At 43.0% G+C, this 21,696-nt stretch overlaps 1 protein-coding gene across 1 annotated transcript; it reads right to left on the minus strand.

The window, feature by feature from the left end:
• Positions 1–1,323: 1,323 nt before the first annotated feature.
• On the minus strand, positions 1,324–7,992 carry LOC124272611 (cubilin-like). The gene is made up of 6 exons (XM_046707809.1): positions 7,972–7,992; positions 6,248–6,418; positions 5,124–5,265; positions 4,479–4,607; positions 3,301–3,315; positions 1,324–1,938 (listed from the first exon to the last, which is right to left on the minus strand). The coding sequence occupies exons 1-6, from the start codon at positions 7,990–7,992 to the stop codon at positions 1,919–1,921; spliced, it is 498 nt and encodes a 165-aa protein (XP_046563765.1). The 3' UTR covers positions 1,324–1,918.
• Positions 7,993–21,696: the final 13,704 nt, after the last annotated feature.

Below are 21,696 nucleotides of genomic sequence, written 5' to 3' on the forward strand. Positions count from 1 at the left end.
AAATTCAGATGTCATCATTGGATGTTTCAGCTTCATTGATGCATCGTTTTCTGAGAAGATTGTGTGTATATTGCGAGAGAAGCCATTTTGAGAGATATCATATTAGTACCATAATTTTAAGTGCCGAGGTGAAAAGGTCTAAACACGGGACAGGTATGTTGAGCCCCACAGTAAACACGTCGTTGCTGTGCATTTAACTTTTTACTGCGGGTGATAAATAGCATGATCAATATCAGTTTGATGTTTTTGCTTGTTTATCTTATAGTGTGAGAATGCCTCACGGAACGTTTGCAACTCTTGAATTAATAATATATAATTCGAAGGGTTAATAAGTGACATTTCAGTCACGATTCTTAACATTTTAAAATTTATTTACCTCCTATATTAATTAGTTAGTTCAATAGCTTTATATTTATGCAAGTTATTTAAAATCAGATCGGCAGAGATCTAACACGGTGGTTATGTGACCTAAATATACTTTATCTTACAACTGTACCATGGACCATGTGGCCCGGATTACGAAATATACTTGATTGATTGATTTTCCCACAACCATCTCCCTACAGTTGTGATGGAATCGCTGAAGCTGTCAAATATAGAAGCAAAACAGGAAACCTTGTGAAAAAATCAATCTTTATTTACATTAGTGAAAAAGTCATAGGCATAAAGCAGTGTGTGAAATATGAATATAAATATCGTGAATATAGAATGTAGAATATCGTGGATAATATCACATCTATAATGCAGAGGATTTTCACTGCGTGGTAAAATACATACATAAAATATATTGTTTAGTTGAGGATTTTGTTTCTCTATACATATTTTTTTGCATACGCTTTGCAAACGGGCTAACGATATTCATTTTCATTCCTATGGCTTTTGCCTATGGTCCTTTCTCTAAAGAGGATCGTGTCCCCTGCCGTGATATGGCTGGGATACTGCTAAATGCGGCGTAAAACTAACCTCACTCACTCTTTAGAAAATCATGAGAACTACATCTGAAACGGGATGGTGCTGTTCGGAATGTGTTAACATTTGCCTTAACGATATTTTCAGTAAGAATGAATAATATTAAACTGACGAAATGATTTAACGTAAAATGAAGAATACCTCTTTTGAAAAGACATATCTTTCAGCCTTTGTCTCAGATTATATATGAACCGATTTGGCGCTGTTCGATGCTGTTTTCCCCAAATGTAATCATTTATGCAAGATTGGAGAATCTTTTGACACCAGAGGCCCACGTAAGTTTACCTCCACTATCGTAAAAAATCACCATGTTTTTGCATGTCTTTGAGAATCTGCTACCTATGACAATTTTATCCAACATGTTGTTACTATTATAGGACTAATAATATGTACACAGTGTATCTCGCACATTCCCATACACTGTGACATTTGGAATGTTGGAATATACGCCTACAAATCCTTTACCAGCATATAGATGTACCTTCTCTATTCTGTCATCATTTTCTTGATCCCATACATCAGCACCATAGGACAGATAGAACTGATACTAATGTCGAAGATCTTTACAAAAGGTCAAAACTAATGTTTCCACGGGATTTTAAGGTTTGTAAAATACCAGTTAGGATCTGTACATGTCTTGCTTGCAATGCAGCTTCTTTACCATGCTTTGACCAGGTTAGTCGAGCGAACCCGTGTATCAGCCTGTCTGCGTGTCCAAAACCTGTTATTCACTTGATGTTAAGTAATCAATTCCCAGTAGCAAAGTACCTAGAATGTACAACCTAATAGAGTTGACCATCGTCTTGATAAGGCAATAGACCCAGAACAGCTAGAACCACCTCCGCAGTTCACATGAGCCTTGTGCAGGCGTCAACGTGAACTTACAGTTGGCCTCAGGTAATGATACAGCATGAAGTTGCAATTCGATTTCCAAGGGTCTCTCAATTTCTCAAGGCGCCGGGCAACCAGCTGAAAATGCAGGCTTGACCTGTGATCTCCATAAACCAACCATTGGTTCTTTGCCTAATGTAGAGTATTAAGTGCTACTGGCCAGCGGCGAGATCGCCGGGCACATACTGCATACTAGGAATTCATTGGTGCAAGCTTTGCACCATGCGATACATGATTCGTTTGTCTTAGTATCGATTCATATTTTCACATATATCGGTTATTATTTAGCTGTTGCAGCGATATTTCACATGAAACATTTTTTGTTAAATACAAATAGGACATTATTAAAAGTGAACTTTTCTCTTGTAATTTTCTTATACAGAACATAAAATTTGACTAGACGCGGTGAGTGTGGTTGATGGATACTTGGCTCATACACAGTTTTCTCTAGTAATCTAGTTCCTTCTAGTAATCTAGTTCCCTCTTGTAATCTAGTTCCCTCTAGTCCCCTCTAGTAATCTAGTTCCCTCTAGTAATCTACTTCCCTCTAGTAATCTACTTCCCTCTAGTAATATCTACCAAAATATTTGGTGACTGGTGAGCTATGGTATGGCTTGCCACTTAGGTAATGGCTGCTTGTTACGCGGAAAATATCTGAAATGTATCGTGATACGTATCGTATCGTGACCTCAGTATTGAGATACCTGTATCGTACCTGTATTGTGACACCACACTGCACACTTAGTCGATATGGTGATATCTAGCATAATGTGCTGAATTTCCCGTAAACTGCATGTGACACAATTAAACCACTTCTAAAGCAAACATGAGTGTAGCCTTGTGCTTAAAGCGTTCGGTCGTCTCACCGAAGACCCGGGTTCGATTCCCCACATGTGTGAAGCCATTTCTGATGTCCCCCGCCGTGATATTGCTGGTATATTTCTAAAAGCAGCGTAAAACCATACTCCGTCAATCCGTCCGAAGCAAACATTAATTTTCAACTGCAGAGTGCGTGTAAAAATCAGTTGCACAAAAAGTAATTTATATTTGATGATAACAAAATATCAACATCAGCACTATGTCCTCGGGCGCAAGCATGATGGTAAAACATAAATTGATTTCTTCCCATATACAAACCCAACAGTCAGGTCCTAATCTATATTAACACCGAAACATTTGCAGGGAAGTTGTCACCGTTGAAGTAACAGCCACCATCTTATATATGGTCTACGTGAAGTGAAATAAGAAAATAAATAAAAGATAATTTTTTTGTCTTCCCATTTCCAGCCCCAAGGGACTGCTAAGAAAATATGAAAAATCCTGTTGTAAAAGGGAAACGCTCGAAATAGTATCTTCCTACAAATGCCTTGGTGTTCAATTATCAAGCTCTGGATCATGGTATAAGACACACACCAAAAAAACAAACACCACTTTGCTTACCAAGCTGATAAAGCCCTGCAATGTATCAAATCTCATATTAAGTACTTTCACAAGTTGTTTTTTCATATTCAACTCCACATTTGTGATGTGAAAGGTATGCCTATAATGACTAATGGGAGTGAAGTTTGGGGCTTCCATGTACCTCATGATATTGAAAATCTTTGCGATAGATTATATAAAGCCATTTTGTATCTGAACGGGTCAACTTGGACGCTACTCCATAAAAGTAAACTATTACATAAAAATCATGAAGTATTGGGTAAGAGTCCTTTATCAGGATAGACAAATTATTTTGAAGCGTGTTTATTTGTATGAAAAGGGCCTTGCAAATAGAGATATTGAGTGTCTGGGTTTGAATGTAAAGAAGTTACTTTTTTCTTATGGCTTCGGCCCAGTGTGGATCAATCAGGACACTGTAAATACCCAGTTATTCCTTCAAATATTTAAACAAAGATGTATTGATATGGTGTGATAACCTAAACAACTTCTCCAAATTAACACTTTATAAGTCAGTTAAACATACTGTTCAGTTTGAGAGTTATCTCACAAGCATTCCAGTGAAAGTGTACAGACAATCTTTGTACTTTCTAAGGTGCTCCGGCCATAGTTTCATGATTGAATATGGTCGTAAATTAGGACTATCAAGAGATCAGCGATTATGTCCTCTTTATCTTATTCCTGTGATAGAAACTGAGTTCCACCTCACCTTAGAATGTCCATTTTACGATGATCTCAGAAAACATCTTATTTCAAATTTTTTCTGGGTATTTCCATCTCTCGGTAAGTTTAAGCAGCTGCCGTTATCTCATAATGAAATAACAACTTATCTTGGAAAGTACACATTTCTTGCACTTAAATTGCGGAATAAGTTTGTATCACCACGATCACTTCGCATGTTGATGTTTGCCATTGACAGTCATTGCCTCTATTGATAGCTGTATTTCTGATTTTACAGGCGCTTCCTGTGTTTCTGCAATATCCTGACATGTAATATTCTGTGGCCTCATCACCGAATAAAGTCATTCACCATTACAGCCCCAAGACTATGGTTCAAATCTACATCAGCTTTAAAATGTTTGCGGGGATGTTATCACCCTTGAAGTTAAGAAACAAAGAGCAATTCTTGTCAACAAAATCGAAAGCTGCACAAAAGACGTCAATCCTGCAGACGTACATACACTCAGATATGGTGTCTGAGGTGAAGGCCTCCAGGTGACCCAGTGTGAGCCCGGATGATGACATGTGCACTGACGTCTCGTCGTACCCACAGGCGCCATGAAGGCTTTCTTTGACAGAGACAGCAGCAACTGAAAATCAAAGTATATGTATAGAAATGCAAAATATAGATACAAGGTGTACATACTATCCAGGAAGGTAAAAAAAGTATAAGTGTTTTTACGAAATTGCTTTTCAGTTAATGCAAACATATTACCAAAGTTCTCATCGCGAAAACACTGTGATAATCAAATAATCGCAACTACTGTGGCAGTGAGGTAACCTAGTCCTTTGCTCAACATGTTACCGAAACCCATTTACGGTCTCCCCCTTCCGTGATTTTGTTCGATTATTGGGAAAAGAGAAGTAAAACCAAACTCATTCATTTCATAAGATTACGGAGTTACAAAACACAATGTATAACATATGTTCCAAGATATCCACCCCTTGCTGTTGGTGTTCGACTGGGTCCACCACGTAACGACGACGCCATCCCAACAAGGTCGTCGTTCATTAAGTTTCATAAGCCTTGCTACCTCATCTTTTTCAGACGTACATTTTACTCGCCCTTTAAACCTTCATTTGCAGTTCAGTGACTATGTACTTACTGGTCCACGTGGCATTAAATCCCCGTCTAGTTACCAATTGATCGCTGGTGAACTGCAGGCGGTAATAGTCAGATGGCTCCATGACATACCAAGACCTCAAACCTTCCAGAGACACAATGAGATTGCCAAATGCGTTGAATGCCTGCAAATATATACTGGCATGGCACAAGCGTGGATATTGGAAAACATGTCCAACGACCCTGGTCATCTCTCAGATTTTCTCTCAGATTCATGTTATGCGACCCAGGTCATATTATCATTCGATGAATGAAAAGTGATAATATTATGATGACATGGATTTTAAGGTTGTGTGTATATATCGAGTTTCTACATATTTACACCAGAGTTTGTGAAAGCTAAGACGCATATTAGAGCAACAATCTAAAAGCACTATCATCCACGTAGATGCGCAGAAATACAGAAATACGCCTCCATCGAAAAGAGATGAAGGAAAATGTCTCACTTGATGCGAGTTTAGAAGCTTATCATGGTCTTTATCTCAAGTAATATGGCCTGAAATGTTAATTAATCGATCCGTTAAAGAAACTAGCATCAAAGACGATGTACCTTATAAGTATTTTCAGGTATTAGGCAAGAGTTCACATGAAGACCCGGATTAGATTGGTCCCAAGCAATACATGTTTGTCGTAAGAGGCGACTAACTGGATTCATCTGACTTTGTACTGGTTCTGGTAAGCTAGATACAAATCAGATATCATCAGGTCTTTAACCAAATAATAATAATGATGAAGCTTTCAAAGTAAGTTGTTTGCGAGGTGAATGTTTTAATACGAATGCCCTCAACTAAGACACAGTGCGAAAGCTTCACTCAGTTTGATTCTCCGTGCCCGTTTGCCGAATTAAGATCTTGGTAAATACATTAATATATATCCAGTTACCCAACCTTAAATTGTAACCAAGTGATCAAGACTCAGCGGTAATTTTTATAGCATGTTTTATCATTATAACGTATCGGTCCTTCAGGGGCCCGTTGCACAAAACGTTCGCACCGCTACGACTCTCGTAATTCTATGTTAAAGTATGGGAGTTACGATCACCTTAGCGCTACGATCGCTTTGTGATCCTTGTTTTGTATTTGACTTCTAAAGTATTCGGATCCTTACCTTGACTTTGTCATAGCCTCTCTCAAGCTCAATGTCCACGAACACAAGGCGGATCAGCGTAGTCCCAGCGTAAATGGTGTAGATGCAGTTATGGTTTTGATTGTAGTTGTTGGGATAATAAGGGGAGGTAACTGAACCATATGTTCCGTTTCTGTTATCGCCACAGTCCTCCTGAGAAAAGCACAAAAATAGGTGAATATAACTGCAAAACATTTTCCCACTTACATAAGAAATCACTGCTAGTCGATTGAATACCATGAGTATGTGTTTATGAATCACTATCAAACAGATGTTCGTGAGAAAGGTGAGTGTACCGCCTATAGACACTAGTCATGAACACATGCATTCTTAGGCTATTCAATTTTTTCATCTGAAAACAACACACACACACGCACGCACGCACGCACGCACGCACGCACAGTAGTATATGGGAATGGGGTTTTGGACCAGGTCAACAAAGCCTCTGCAAAGCCTTATTTCACAAATAAGGCTTTGGTCGAACTATAGCTCTTGCTACCATTACCCCTACTATGAAAAAGTTTGGGACGCTAGCGGGATACGAACGCCCAATGTTATACCTCACACACGCCGCTTAACCGACTGAGCTACAGGGGACATGGTTGAAGTATGTTGGTTTAACGGGTCTATCCTGGGATTGCATCATATCAATGCTGCGCCGTGATTGCCGCTATGACACTATTATGCCGCTATACCGCGTTTACCTCGATGAAACAGTTTAATGTGAATCGCCTATAATCTCTTTGGTGTTTGTAATAAAGGCTTGCTGGGCTTTTTCACTCCTTGTTCTATGTACTTTTTTTCTCATCCTCACTGATAGCAGACTTACGAGACTTGGATCGAATCTCTTGTTTCATTTTGTTATATTTTGTGAGTTCAGAGGATTAGAGCGAAACTCCTCCTCTGAGATCTTACTGTCAGTGAGTGCCGTGGAAATACGCTCACTTACTGTGTTCAGCTTTGCTTCAGCCAGAACCCTGATCTCGTCGTGTTTCAATGCCTTACGATGCAGTCTGCGTGATGCAAACTTAAGCGCCAACCCTAACACCCTGCCACCCAGCTGTTATTTCAATGCCTAGCACTACAGGGGTAGCCACGATGGTAGCTAACAACCCAACACCTGCCGCTCCCAGCCCCATGCTGGTTGCCATAAGGGCAGTATCAGCCCCGTCCACGATATTGAAAGCTCTATGGTACTTCTTACATAGTGCTTTACGCGTGTCGCGGTCTTGTTCTAGTTGGCGTTTTACATCACATAACTGTCTCAAGCGGAACCGTCCTCACGGTTTCAGGGTTTCGCTACTTCCTCTACGACTGGGTACAGACCCATCCTATAATATATATTACAAAAGATATTTTAATTGGGTTTCATTTAACAGTCGATCAACGTACTTGAGGGCTTATAAGGTATAAATCCTCATGTAGGAGAATAGGTGAGAATTTAATAGGTAACTCTGCATTCACAAGAGCCCCCATCAGAGGGGCTTATTGAGGGGTTATAGAACCCGTTGAGGGGTCCTGTTGTATGATGATACGGTAGCGTTTACCATGGTTCTGGGGACTCCAGTACACTGTCACCCAGGTAAAAGTTGTTTGTACTGCATTATTACTATTAACTCTTTCGAGATAGACTTCTATGATGAGTGTGGAGCCTGGTACCATAGATGGAATCCCTATGTGCCCGTAGCAGTCATACCTTAACTCACCCCGTGGAATGCCAGTAACATATTGGGTAAAACCGGGCTTAGTAATAATCCTTGTATTAGGCCGGAATGAAACGAAACTCGGGCAAGATACCGCTATTCTTAATTTCAGAGATATAACTTTGTTCCTTTAATGAGATATAAGGTGAGGTGAGGGTTAAGTTGACTAACCATTCAGGCTCTTTAAAATCTGATAACGACACCCGCCTATACACGTTGTCTTTGAAGTGCAGGATGTATAAGGTGTCTTCCTCACCAGGCTGATCGAATCCCTCCGTGTCCCCTAGGTCGTTAAGCGTAGTGTTGGGACGATGACTGGTCATTGCTATAATACTACTACGATATAGTTTCCAACTGGTTTTCTGATAATAGTTCAGGGGTGAACTTCACCCCCATGAAGTGTATGTTGTCGGGTAGGAAGATCTTGGTTAGTGATATCGTGTTTTCCACGATCACGGTGACACCCTGCAGACTGGTGTTGGAGCCGACACCCACCCGTACGTAAACTGTGCAAACGTGATACTGGTGTCGTTTCGCCCACCCGAGTTTGATCCCCTTCACGATCTCGACATCACCCTGCGATGGTTCCCCTAGGTAGACTTTGATGATCAGTGTTGAGTTCGCCGGTAGACTCTCCAGGATGGTGACCACGCCTTCGAATTCAGACACCAACTGCAATGTCACGTTTTGCATTCCCGGTTTACTCGATAGCATGTGGGCTGCCATACTGGCGACTGGGCTGATGACTACGCTACGTCTCTGAGTCGGGACGTAAGCCACGAGCAGGGTTCCGTTGTTCACGACTTTGTTTAGGTGGTTGTCTTTGTTATCCGTGAACACGTAGGGGGAGCCGAGCCTAATATTGAGAAACCAGTCGTCTTTATCGGGTAACAACACCCACTTGTCATCTTCGGTGAAGACGAGAGTATATGGCTTGTTTCGGGCGACGGTAGTGCTCTCAACATCGTCTAAGTCGAACAGTTTGCCCCCGAACGATGGGTATATTATCCATTTATCATCACCGGTGTTGACTAGGGTGTACTTAGTGTTGACTGTCGCTCTTGTGGTATCTACTATATCACCTGGGGCTCCACCGGAGGACTTCAACGCGTTTGTAAATGTTGTTTTTCAGTTGCAAGGCGTACAATTTACCATCTACTACGGGGGGCGTCAGAAACGGCGTGTGTCCCCAAGGTCGGAGATCCCCACATTGATGCATTTTTCACCCGGGCCCTTGTCGCTGGTCATTTTATGTGAAGCGTTAAGCTGAGGTATCCTATATTCACGGGATTATGATTTATATCTAACACCGATATTATCAGCTCAGGTATGTTGCCCTGAGTCAACCTCTTATACTGCCAGCGGTGAAAACGACTCGGTTCTACCGTCGTTGTATTTCTCCGTTTTAACCGGCACTGCTCTCAGTATAGTGGAAGGGTGACCCCCTTGAATGTTGTACGTTGTGCTCACCTGGCCGAGATGAATGTACAGCTCTCGGTACGGTACTAGGTCGGGTAACTTCATGCCTGTGACGGTAGTTGTTGGTTTTATCTCGTCAGGCGACATACCGAGTGTCCTCGCCAATGGCCGGCCGAGCCTCAAGGAGTTTCTTCCGTTGTTGATTAACACCACTGTGCCGTTTGAGTCGTTCATCTTGAGTTCGGCTCCCAGGGGTTTGAAGACCTCATCGTCTTAGCGAGCTGCGCTGTAGTAGCCGTCAGTTATCTGGCTGCGAGCTCCACTGACAAACAGCTTATTGTTGCTGGTGTTGATGTTAGTCCATTGCGGTAGGTAGGTGATATCGCAGAGTGCGACTTCGAGTTGACCGACGTATTATCGATCGCGTCGTCAGCTGAGCGGCCTCGCCCGCTCGTTATTCCTGGAAGTGTTATGTACATGTTAGAGTATATATACTCATTATATAATAGTTTTAAAATGTACTCCCCTGGAGTGTCTTACTCCCTGGAGTTTACCCTAAACTGGGACGTAGATTTCTCACCCATGAAGATCGGGTCGCTGATGGGATGTATTTCAGCGCCCAGCTTTTAGATGTGTTCAGCCTGTATAAATTTTCGGTGACTAACGCTAAGGTAGTTCATGCTTGGTTCAACAACCCGATGCAGTTCTGGCAGAATCAACTCAACTTCGCCGTGTGGTGGTGCTACTAGCGGGGTGTGGTGTGACATTGACCGACACTTTCGGCGTGGACCGCTGAGTCAGTCTGTGTTCACGTTCCACGTGTACTACCAGGTCAGGCGTATCCTTAAAGAAATCAGCGCTCCGGTCCCACAGGACAACGCATGGAACCAGTAAACAACAAGTACGATAGGCGGGCCTACGAACGTATTTGCAATGAATTCGAACTGAACCGAAGACGGATTGGCGTTTGCGGGACCGAACCACGGGTTGGGTATCCCCATCGTTCACAACATGCACCTCGTGAATGCCAGCGAGAAGTTGAAAGAATGGGGATACAAGTCGTATCATCACCTCACAACCAACGAGTGGGATGACCGTTACATGGCTTTCAACAACAGCAAGGATTACCGAGTCTGGAGGTTCGAGCAGGGGGCAGCGGATGACTGGAAAAAGTTTATGTTGGACACGTCGAAAGGGTTTACTCGTGCCGGGGTCACCAGGTTGAACGACTCGATTCGAACGTACGTGTGGGCGCTGTTGGGTGCGCAGATGCAAACGCGTTCCAACATCCTCGGTAAGGGGACTGCTTACGACGCTCAGAAACAGTTCGTTGTCAACGTTGAGGATGCTATCAATGCTCCAGTTGATCTCCCGAGTGCCATCAAACGCTACCAAGACGTGTTGGAATATGCCAGGTCGAAAGTCGACTACGTCTTCGACGGTGGGGCTGTACATGGCTCCGGCGATATGCAACTGAGAGTAAAAAAGTGGTGGGCTACAACAACGAAATAGTCATAGCCACGGCGGACAAAAGTTGGGCGTCAACCTCGATGTTAACATCCCCACGTCCCACCACCCGACGACCGGTTGAAGCGGGTATAGTGGCGCCACCCCGGAACCTAGGGTTCAACCAACACCTGTGGGTTCACACCCACAACAGCAGCACATCGATCGTAAAACAGCCCTGGTGGTTGGTGGGGTAGCTTTGGGGCTTATTTGGTTAAAATTCCTTAGCGCTACGTACACCAAACCCGCCACGCGACGATGGCTGCCCACAGGTTTGACTAAGCCACGTGGCAGTTTTAGCCAAAGCGCCCAGCAACCACGAGACGATGCTACCCAGGATGCGGGCAGGGCCCGGCAGCCTTACCAGCCAGTTTAGCCAGGGCCTCCCGAGTTTTTTATCCAGGATTTGACGCCCCACCCACCAGGCGTGGGTGTACCACCACCACCACCGCCGGGGCAGGCGTCAATGACACCACCAGGGTTGATATGATGAAGCCCAATGCAGTCAGAATGCTGGCGATGGTGATCCCTTGCTCCCGGAACAGTATCCGAATCCTGTCAGCTAGCGTGGTGTCCTGGTAGAGGACTTCGATCAACAGTTTCAGCGCCGCGGCTGACCTGGGATCGAAGCTGGTCTCGGAAGGAGGATGCCGTTTCCAGCCGGGTCTTCCTTTCCTCTTCCAAATTACGTATTCGTTCCTCGATGGTGGCTTTCAGAGACTCATCCTCCGTTTCACCGAGTTTGGCCTTTTCATGGGCGATGTGGTCGTCTATCGCGTCCAGTTTGGCCGTGTTGTTCACGAGATGTCCGCGAATGGTTTGCATGGCCTTGTCCAGCCCCCGTAGTTCCCGAACGGTAAATTCGAACCCGGGTAAGGGTTTGTTATGGTATGTGGCCAACAGCTTTTCAATGTTATCAGTCATGTCTTGATCCGATGTGGCGCCCCTGACGTCTTGCAGATCTTGAACGGCCTCCTTGGGAAGGGCTTTAGGCCGTGCGCCCCCGTAATCTATGAAGCCTAGTTCATCGCGGATAAAGTCACTCCCATGGCGACTGCCGAGTGTTGATAAGGCAAGCGGTTCTCTAGTGCGCTTATTCATGAGATCGATCTCCGGGCGACCCCTCAGTCGCAGCGTGCCATTGTCATCAACAAAAAACTTGGAATAGTCTCGCCCCCACGGCTCTACGTAATTTTTATCCCCTTTTAAACCATCGTAAAACCCGTTGACGGCCTGCTTCACGAGTTCGTTGCCTTGCGTGAATGAGGGTGTCATCCTCGAATGCCTGGGCACTATCATCCCACATATCATCCATAGGTATGTACTCAGCCATTATTTAGTATTAAAACTTATATATTTCATTTATATAACAATGTACGGTAGAAAACTAGATCCTTTCAGAAGATCAAGAGAGCCTCTAGGGGCCAGAGCCGTGCGCCAGTCGGTGACCATCACCAACAATCCCAGCAAGATAGACCAGAATCAAACGCTGCTGGTTAGATTCCCAAACCTTGGCGAGAATGACCTCATTGTACCAGGCGCGGTTCGACTGGCGTTCAACCTCACGTTGACCTCCACCAACGACAAAGCGCGAGCTAGTGCGGGCGTAGGTCGAGCCATCATCAAGAAAACCACCATCAAGATCAGCGGTAGCGAGGTGCTGAGCATCGGCGACAGCGGCGTGTTTCACTGCTATGGGGACCTCTGGAAGCGAGGGAGAACAGCGTCAATGGCGTGTACCAAGGTATCAACAAATCGACCGGTTGCGCATGGGGTATGGCTTCACGCAAGACCAGCTAGACAAGATCACGGACGGTGAAAAGGCCATCGCTCAAGCGTACGGGAACAGGTTCTGCGTGCGCTTTCGACTTCGAGTTGCTCCGCGGGACACAGCGCCCGTTTTACCAGGCAGCTGGGTGATAGGCTTGAATACGAGCTAGCGTTTAACGACTACAGCAAAGTAGTGCGTGCGCCGAGCGGTGATGAGGCCAGTTACACCATAGACAACATCTCTCTGGAGTTCGACATGGTCACTAGCCCGGAGCTGGCAAGGCAGGTTCGAAGCCAGTACTCTGGGAAGATGGCCATCCTGTACGATCGCATACTGAGGCATAGATCAGTCGTGCGCGAGATAAGAGCGACACTGTGTGGAATATCAACCTGAGCGTGCGGCGCGATCGATGAAAGGTATCCTGGTCGTCCCAGTGGAGGATTACGAGCCGTTCGGAGGGACAGCGAAGTTTTTCAACCCGAGATTGAAAAGGTGGAAGTGACCATAGAGGGCGTGCCCAACCAGCTGTTCAGTCATGGTATGAGGGCATACCAGCAGTGGGATGAGATAAAAAGCTACCGGCCATCAAACAACACCCATACATAACCAAGGACCTGGACCTATCCTCCCGTGCAGATCGGTGAATACCTGACCACCAGAAGTGCAGCGCTGTGGTTGGACATGCGATCCACGGATGGCGATAAACTGCCGCGGTAGCGGTCGCGCGCATAGACAACGGCAGCGAGGGATAACAATCCAGATTACCAAGAAGGCTCAACCCGCTGGCAAGTTGAAATTATATCTGTACGTTATTATGGACGCGCAACTTAATATAGACAATGGGATTCGTGAGATTCGTGCAAGCCATCTATAGGGTTGCCTGCTGATTTACCCAGCGACCCACACTGCGCCATAGTGTGCGGGCAGACTGGCTGTGGGAAGACCGTTTTCGTGTTGGATATGTTGGAGGGGTACTACAGGGATGTGTTCGATAACATCGTTATCATGTGCCCTACTCTGAGCATGAATAAAACGTAAACGGAAAGACCTTGGGTGATGACGGACCCGGACGTACACAAAGTCGACCCAGGAACACGCCTGCAGGACTGGTTGAAAGCTCTTCACGAGAAATTTAAAGGGGAGTCGACGCTGTTCATACTGGATGACTGCAGCGCTAATCGCGAGATAACAAAAAAGAGAGACATGCTATCGTACCTGGCCTTCTCTGGCCGGCACGCAAATCACAGCGTCTGGGTGCTAACGCAGAAGTTCAACTCGGTGTTGAAAGACCTCAGGGAGCAGACGCGATGGGTGGCCTTATTTCACTGCAAAAGGACAGGGATTCGTTCGAGGAGTGTTTGAGAGAACGATGTGATGAGCAAATTAGAGCGGGAACGATGTGAAGAAACAGCTCGCTGAAACTAAACACGCTAAGCTTCGTGCTCAAGACCGACCAACCAGTGGCCTATAGGGTGTTTTAGCTAAGCAAAGCAATGCTAAGCAAAGCTAAGCAAAGCTAAGCAAAGCTGCTTAGCAATGCTAAGTAAAACTTAGCTTTTTAGCATTATAGCTATGGTATTTGAAGTGTTCGTCGTGTGCAACAACCTTCATTTCTCTGTGTTTTGCCTGCATAGGGTATTATATTGTTAAAACTAAAACTTACTTGTTACATTATAAGATGGAGTGTGAGGAATTGCTAGAGCAACTGTTGGTGCCAGTGGACGATGATAAGCGAGAGAAACTGGTGGCGTTGGCTGTTGGCGGCAAAGCCAAACATTACTTTGGGGACTACACTCCAGATAAAATTCACAAAATGTCAGCCCGAAGAAATCGATAAGCTGTATGCAGCTAGATACGAGTCCCGGCTCGGGGCAGAGATGACAAAGACAATAGGATCGGCTATGACCCAGATATACACTGGTATTGCGTCATACTTCCTTCCCATCTCCCCGGAACGCCGACTTTACCTGTGGGAAGACCTCGAGAAAGACCCTTTTATTGAACCGCCTTGAGCTCTATCAGCTGGAGCTGTACCACAAATATGGTATGTTGTTAGCCCGGTGGTGGCAGCGATTATCACACTGAAAGCATTGCCAATTTGAGAGGAAAAATAATAATAATAGTATAGATGGATGCTGCACAGGAGGACCCACCCCAAACCCCAGGAGGAGACCCACACCAGACCCCTTCAGAGGTGACCTGGGACCACCCCAACTGGGGGAAACCTCCAGGGAGGTGACAGTCACCAGGCAGAAGAATCCTAAGAGAGTAGCTGCCGGTAAAAAACGGTGGTGTAACCAACATAAAATTATCACGGTGACTCACCCGACTCGACTCTTGTTGGTTGTAGACGTAACTGCTGCCGTGGCTATCTCATGGTTATATACACGACACAGGGATCCCAGGGATTCCGGGGAACCCCCACAATTAGTGGTCAACCCACATATCATGTTATAATTTAATATTTTTTATATCGCTATATACATAATGTCTGAGGGGAAAACGTTAGTCAGCGGCGCGCATACCACGCCACAGTGGTCGCCAGTCTAACCATAGGGTACGCAGCGGTTGACCAAAATGGTGCTTAAACAACCGACTATCAAGCTAGATTTCAACCTGCAGGATATGGGTATGCTCATAATGAACCTTGGTATGGCGATGGCTACTAAAAGACATCCTAGTAAAACAAGGGATACTACCTGAAAATATTATGAAATAAATATAGGATGGCTCGCGATTGCCATGATGGTCGGTGGGGCGTTAGTAAATGCCCTAGCATTTTCCGGGAGTAATTTCCTCTTCTCGAAACTACGAGAGTCACACGCGGCTGAAATACAGGAAGAAAGGAAGCGACATAACCTCGCTATTGAGAATTTACAGGCCACACAATCCGAGTACGCTAAAAAACGCCTCCAGAGGATCGATTACATTAGCGAACAACTCAGGCGTGAAAACCATGCCATTCAAACATTCCACGAAGTCGATGACGCCGCCAGAGAATACTACTAACTAACTGGTAAACGGTTGCAACCACTCAATAAACCCACGCTCGCTCAGTACTACACACCATCCAAGGGGCAAATGGACCGTGAACAGGTCTTCATAGCGCTGGGTATAACAACGACTGCGTTGGTTGCGAAACAATTAGACTAAATACTCATATAAGTATGCTAAACATGAGACCTGCTCCATACCGATGCGAATACATACTTATGGGGAAGAAAGAAGCCTGTGATAGGAGATGCAGGACTGAGGGGTACTGTTGTTTCCACATGGGAAGTCCTAACTACACGTGTTCTGTGTGTGGTATAGGGGTTAAAGGGCACTACTGCCTATGTAAAGCTCACGGGGCGAACGTAGTCAGACATCATCTCATCTACGAGAATAAAAAGGCCTACATAAAAGAACGTAGGCGACTTCTCAGGATAGCAGTGTAAGGCTGGAGGAGTTACCTCCCTTTGACTGTGGTCCAATTAGAGATTGTGCACACCTAGGTATAGCTATGTTTGTGGAAATTGAGTCCAGGGAAGGTTGCCTGAGAAGCTGGCAGATGGATGTGGGGAAAAGTATAGATATCAGTGTCCTCAAACCCATGCTTGTTAGTGGGGAGATAGATATACTTGTTGACGACTCGTTGCAAGTAATACAAAACACCCTACTATGCTGCGCATGTTCCGGGTGGGTCGAGGGAATAGTCGATAAGGTGTATCTAGATATTTACTAATTTTTTACCTTTACGGCGGTCCAATTAGAGATTGATCTTCTTAGGTGTGTATGCAACTATGACTACTGTTGGTGAACTTAAGCGGATCGCCAGGCAGAGAGGTGTTATCGGTTATTCTCGAATGAGGAAGCCAGCCTTGTTGAGATTATTAGGTTTAGAAGCCCCTCCCACGGTAAAACAATTAAAAGTCCAGGCAAAACAGCTTGGATTCACGGGTTATTCAAACCTGGGGAGAGCCGGGTTAATCGCATTGTTATCACATGCCCCCGTAGCGCAACCTCCCACTGTAACACAATAAAAAGCTGAGGTACGCAATTTGGGTTTAGGGGGATATTCCCGTATGAGGAAACCACAGCTTGTAGAACTATTACGGCAGAATAGAGCAATTGACCTACAGTTCGTGCGCACTGAGCGTGCTGTAGGACTGATTTATTATTACTTGGGAGAAGGCTTCGTGGTCTTAGGAACCAACCTCAGAATTTGCAGGAACTTGGCGCTGCCTTGCAAGAGCAATGGCGCAGAATCCCCAACCACGTGTTCACAAGCATCAGGCAGTCGATGAGGAGACGGTGTTTGGCAGTGGTGAATGCGCGGGGCGGCCATACACGATATTGAACTGAGAAATTTCGCATTTTTATTCTTGTGACTTGACATTCTGTATACCCATGTTTTGGAACGGTGGTGTAGCCTAATGGAACTGATTATGGCACTGTCAGTGTATCGAGTACATCACACAGATCTCAGCAATGGAATAATAACAATTTAACCATCTTACCATATCTTGTTCTTTTATAGTGCCCTGAAGAAAGAATGTGAAGTTTCTTTTTTGACTATATATACTCCAGGGCGATGTTTGAGTGTTCCTAGTTATTATTCTAAAACCCTCTTACACATACACCTTTAATTTTTATGAGGGGAATATACCATCAGGTGAAAGGTGTTTGCAAGTAATAGTGATAGTTTCATAATTTATAAAAATATTGTTAGGGTGTATTTGAGGTTTTTTGAAAAATATGACATATCGCCGATCCTCCGATTTGACTCATAAGCATTCAACAAGAACAGAAAAGCATTGAAACACAGTGAGACATTTTAATTGCGTAACAGCTTAATTCAAACATATATCATGATAGCACTGAACACATCTGTGAATATATTTAAGAGAGAGAGAGGTGTTTATTCCAGTAAAGGGGACACTGGTCCATTATACAGGTTGTACCATGCGCACAGTTTATCAAGCGCCAATATAATAATTAACGTGGATGCTACAGAGCAGGATACACATCAGGATATAGAGATATCAAGATATCACAATCGCAAAACGTATTACGTTACTTAAGAGCTAGATATAAATATTTTCCCAGATCATTAATGACAATTATATTCCTTGACATGAACAGGTGAGACAGCTTCTCATGTGATGGGAGATTATAGTAACATTTAGGAGATAAACGTACTGTGTTTGGAAATTAGATGAATGATAGACCAAATTGATAGTCTCTAAAATTCATTTGAAGCCGAACGCGTAGCGTGAGGTTTCAAATGATGAATTTAGAGACTATCAATTTTTGACACTGCGTAATCCGGCATGGGTCGAGAGGCGAATTGAACTCGTCTGTGAAGGGAGTGGTAGGTGCTGTTCGGTTTTTCTTAAGCATTGCCACATAAAAAAAACTGTCCAAAGAAAACAAACTACTGTTTATTCAATGCAATAATGTGATACCTTGAAGAGCTTGGTTTATATAATCCCAACTTCACAATACCGGAACCCGCCTATTGTTTTGCGTGCCGTGTTACTCTACCCCCTGGCCACACTATAATGATATCGCCTGACCTACTCATTTTCTTGAAAGTAGTTGTTGACAGCGCAACAGTTTGAAATGGCGGACGAGCCAATGTTTACATTTTGAGAAAGGTTGAAATTTGAAGTGACAGTGGAAAATACTTGACTGACTGTCGAATCTGAACCCTGCAGAATCGAAGAATAGATCCTTTTCTGATCGACCTACGACCTGTAACTCATCGAAGACTGTTCATTTTTATGACCGGCGAGTGTCGATCATGATTTCACATACGTGCCTCCACCGCTGCATGCGACGAAAGAGTGACAGTGCTGCTTTGTGTACATGCCTTGAAACATTGTTTTCATCATTTGGGACTGGATTGTGGCCAAGCTTTTTTTGAAGTGTACCAACATAGATCACCAGCAGGGACAGCCTTGCGGGAAGCTGACAGAGAGCAGAATTCTAGTGGTCCAATTTTTGACATGTATTTTTTTAACGATGCAACAGGACATGATGGAGTATGAGTGGCATAAATTTGGTGTTTGGCCTGACAGTTATCCTGCGAATTTCCCATTCTAAACGGAAACAAATATACCACTTACCAGGTAGGCAAATGGTTACCAACGTTCTGCTGCAAATTTTGTGTAGTTGGGGATGTAATTTTAAAAGGCTTTCTGATTTATAAGTGAGATATTGATTGTTTGTGTTTGGGGCTGTGCATTGTACTTGAGTTTGAATATTTTTTTATAATACAAGGTTATGTGATAGTGAGGTTCCCTAATAATTGTGGAGGAAAAATCATATAATTGTATTTTTAGAGTTTAATAAATGTTTTATAAGAATTTCCATCACGTCTGTTGTGTTGATATTAGCCATGTCGTAGCATGTTTTATTTATAATGTATATATATATGAAGTTATATATGTTTCATATGTACTACGAGTGAGACTTTAATAAACCTGTCTGTCTGTTGGTGGCCAAACTGAAGTAGCCCGACAGTGTCGTATAGGTGCGCAGTGAAGCGGTCATGAAATCAGACGCATTTCAATCCAGGATTGATGGTGTCTAATTTTCTTGATTGTCCAATCAAATTCGAGTATTTCACGTAGTTATGGTAGAATTGGGAATGGTATTTTCTCTAATACCATTGTAAACTGGACACTCAAAGCAGAAATGATATTCATTTTCAACAGTTGGAATTATACAGAAAGGAAACAAGCGATCATTTCGTTCAAGACCAAGGCGTCTACCGTATTCAATCAGCAACATATGACTGGAGCTTCGGAATTTAATTACAGCAATACGAAATACTTTAGTCTTGATATGGCTGATGTAAAACTCATAAGAGACATTATCTTTAATATTATGTAGAAAGTCGAGTTTTGAAAAGCACAGAAGATCATCCTTCCATGACTGGTTATCAATCTTTGTTTGAATATAGACATGAAAACAGTGATATTTCCCACATTCTGGTAAAACCAAACATTTCCAAATCCATAACGGTTTAAAATATTTTTCACATTCATTGCCCAACATTGGCGTCTGCTCTCTGCAATGCTATATTGATACTCATATGCTTTTTTCAAGAGGACATTATCATCTAGGGAGATCAATCTAGTCCAATATTTAATAATTTTACAATACATATTTATCTTTAATGAGTGTCTACCAAGTTCAACACGGGCACAGTTATTTGGGGTATTTCTTGGAAGACAAAGAACTTGTTTACAAAATGTGTCGTGAATATTCAAAACGTTAGGTGATGTGTGAAAGCCCGATACTTCACTGCCATATAGCAGAATTGGTAGAAATTTTCACATCAAATACTTGAAACAAGACATGTATAGGTAAGTTAGAAAAGTTAGGTATTGAGGATCTAAGTATAGATAGAGCTTTCCATGCCTGATGCATCATTACAGCCCTATTAATTTGAAGCTTAATATATTCTTACACATATATGGCTTAGTGTGCTGAATAAGATCATGTTTTTACTGCTAAACATCCTTGTTAAATTATCTTAATTAATATTGTATAAATGCTGTATAAAAGTCATTATCCATAACTTTGGATCAATCCATTGCTTAATAAAGGTAACAGTGCAGTGTACTTGAGTGCAACCAACCATAACATTTGTTGTGTTAACGTGTCTGCCAAATGGGACGTCTATTGCCCTTGTAGATTTCCATTATGATTTGCACACATTATGTTTTGCTCACAGTATACACCACTATCTGTGTAATTGTATTATTGTTATGGAGCGGCACTGACATGCATGTTTATGCTTGTTTGCCAATCCCGTCATGAACACTTGAAGAATATATGTTTAAACTATACATTAAAATATCCATAGTATTAATATGTAATCTTATATTAGGCTATGAGGAATACACAATATAGTTAAGATTGCTTTTGCTTTTACTTTTTTATATTTTTAAAATTATCATTATTTTTGCTACAGTCGAAAAGATTTACCTTGATTTTGCTGAGTACAGGTCCGTGGTTGTGGTCTCTAGGTATTTTAGAAATTATGTCATTAAGACAGTTGAGACTGTGGATCTGTGTGCAGCCTTTCTGCATGCATTTTCACGAGATCCATTCTCCCCTTTTCCTGTTTTTCACTATGAACATATAACCATTTACACAAAGGTATCTTCAACCACCAGTCTAAGTAAACTTCGGCTCAGTATTATTCGTTACACTGCTATACTGAGTCTAACAGAACCTAGTAGAAACCTAACACTGAACACTTAATTAATGAATGAAACAATGAGAAGACCCTTTTAACACTCAAAACCACCTTCCTCTTTAAGACCACCTTGCAAAAACAACACTTAAGTGTCTTAATTAATCCTCTCAAACCCAATTTCTTGAATACCCTTCTCAAGACCAACCTCTAACTCAAGACTAACTTCCTACTCAGACCACCTTAAGAAAACATAATTTGGGGCTTTTGTCTCATTTGTTATTTTTGCTATGGGGCTTTTGTCCCTAACTAGTTTTAAATAAAATGTGATGTACTGGTTGTTGTACTGTCCTTTGACGACAGGATTTTGTTACCTTTAAATATACTTAATACTTTTTATTGTTGTATTAGGTTCTCTCGTCATAATATGGCTGAAATATTGCCGATGTGACGCTAAATTTTTGACTCACTCACTCACTCATAATGATTGATGTCCCGACTGTAGAGAAAAAAGGTTTCTTTTGGGATAAATTCAAGCAATCGTGATCATTAGCAGCAACGTTTCAAATAGCTTAAATGATATTTGGGGGTAAAACAACATTCACCGTCACTGAATCAGTTTGTAAAACAGTTTCAAGTAGTCTACATTGCATAACTTGTGGTTGGTTGGCTAGTTGGTTGTTGTTTTACGCCGCACTCAGCAATATTCCACCTATTTGGCGGCGGTCTGTAAATAATCTGCTAGCTCTGCGATGTCTGGTCGATCTGAACCCTGTTGTCATCGTTGATTTCAATTAAATGTAAACATCAACGTCATGTTTTGTACAATACGTTCCACTGA

The sequence above is a fragment of the Haliotis rubra genome, unplaced genomic scaffold (assembly GCF_003918875.1).
Source record: "Haliotis rubra isolate DU_JTF1 unplaced genomic scaffold, ASM391887v1 Scf171, whole genome shotgun sequence".
Lineage (NCBI taxonomy): Eukaryota > Metazoa > Mollusca > Gastropoda > Lepetellida > Haliotidae > Haliotis > Haliotis rubra.

What these genes read in the sequence shown, in the direction of transcription:
- LOC124272611 (XM_046707809.1), bottom strand. Translation starts at nt 7,992, where the DNA reads ATGTTACTGGCATTCCACGGG. An exon ending in GAGGCTATGACAAAGTCAAG is followed by an intron (nt 5,266 to 6,247) that starts GTAAGGATCCGA and finishes ATATATTTGCAG; the next exon opens with GCATTCAACGCATTTGGCAA. An exon ending in ATTTAATGCCACGTGGACCA is followed by an intron (nt 4,608 to 5,123) that starts GTAAGTACATAG and finishes TTTGATTTTCAG; the next exon opens with TTGCTGCTGTCTCTGTCAAA.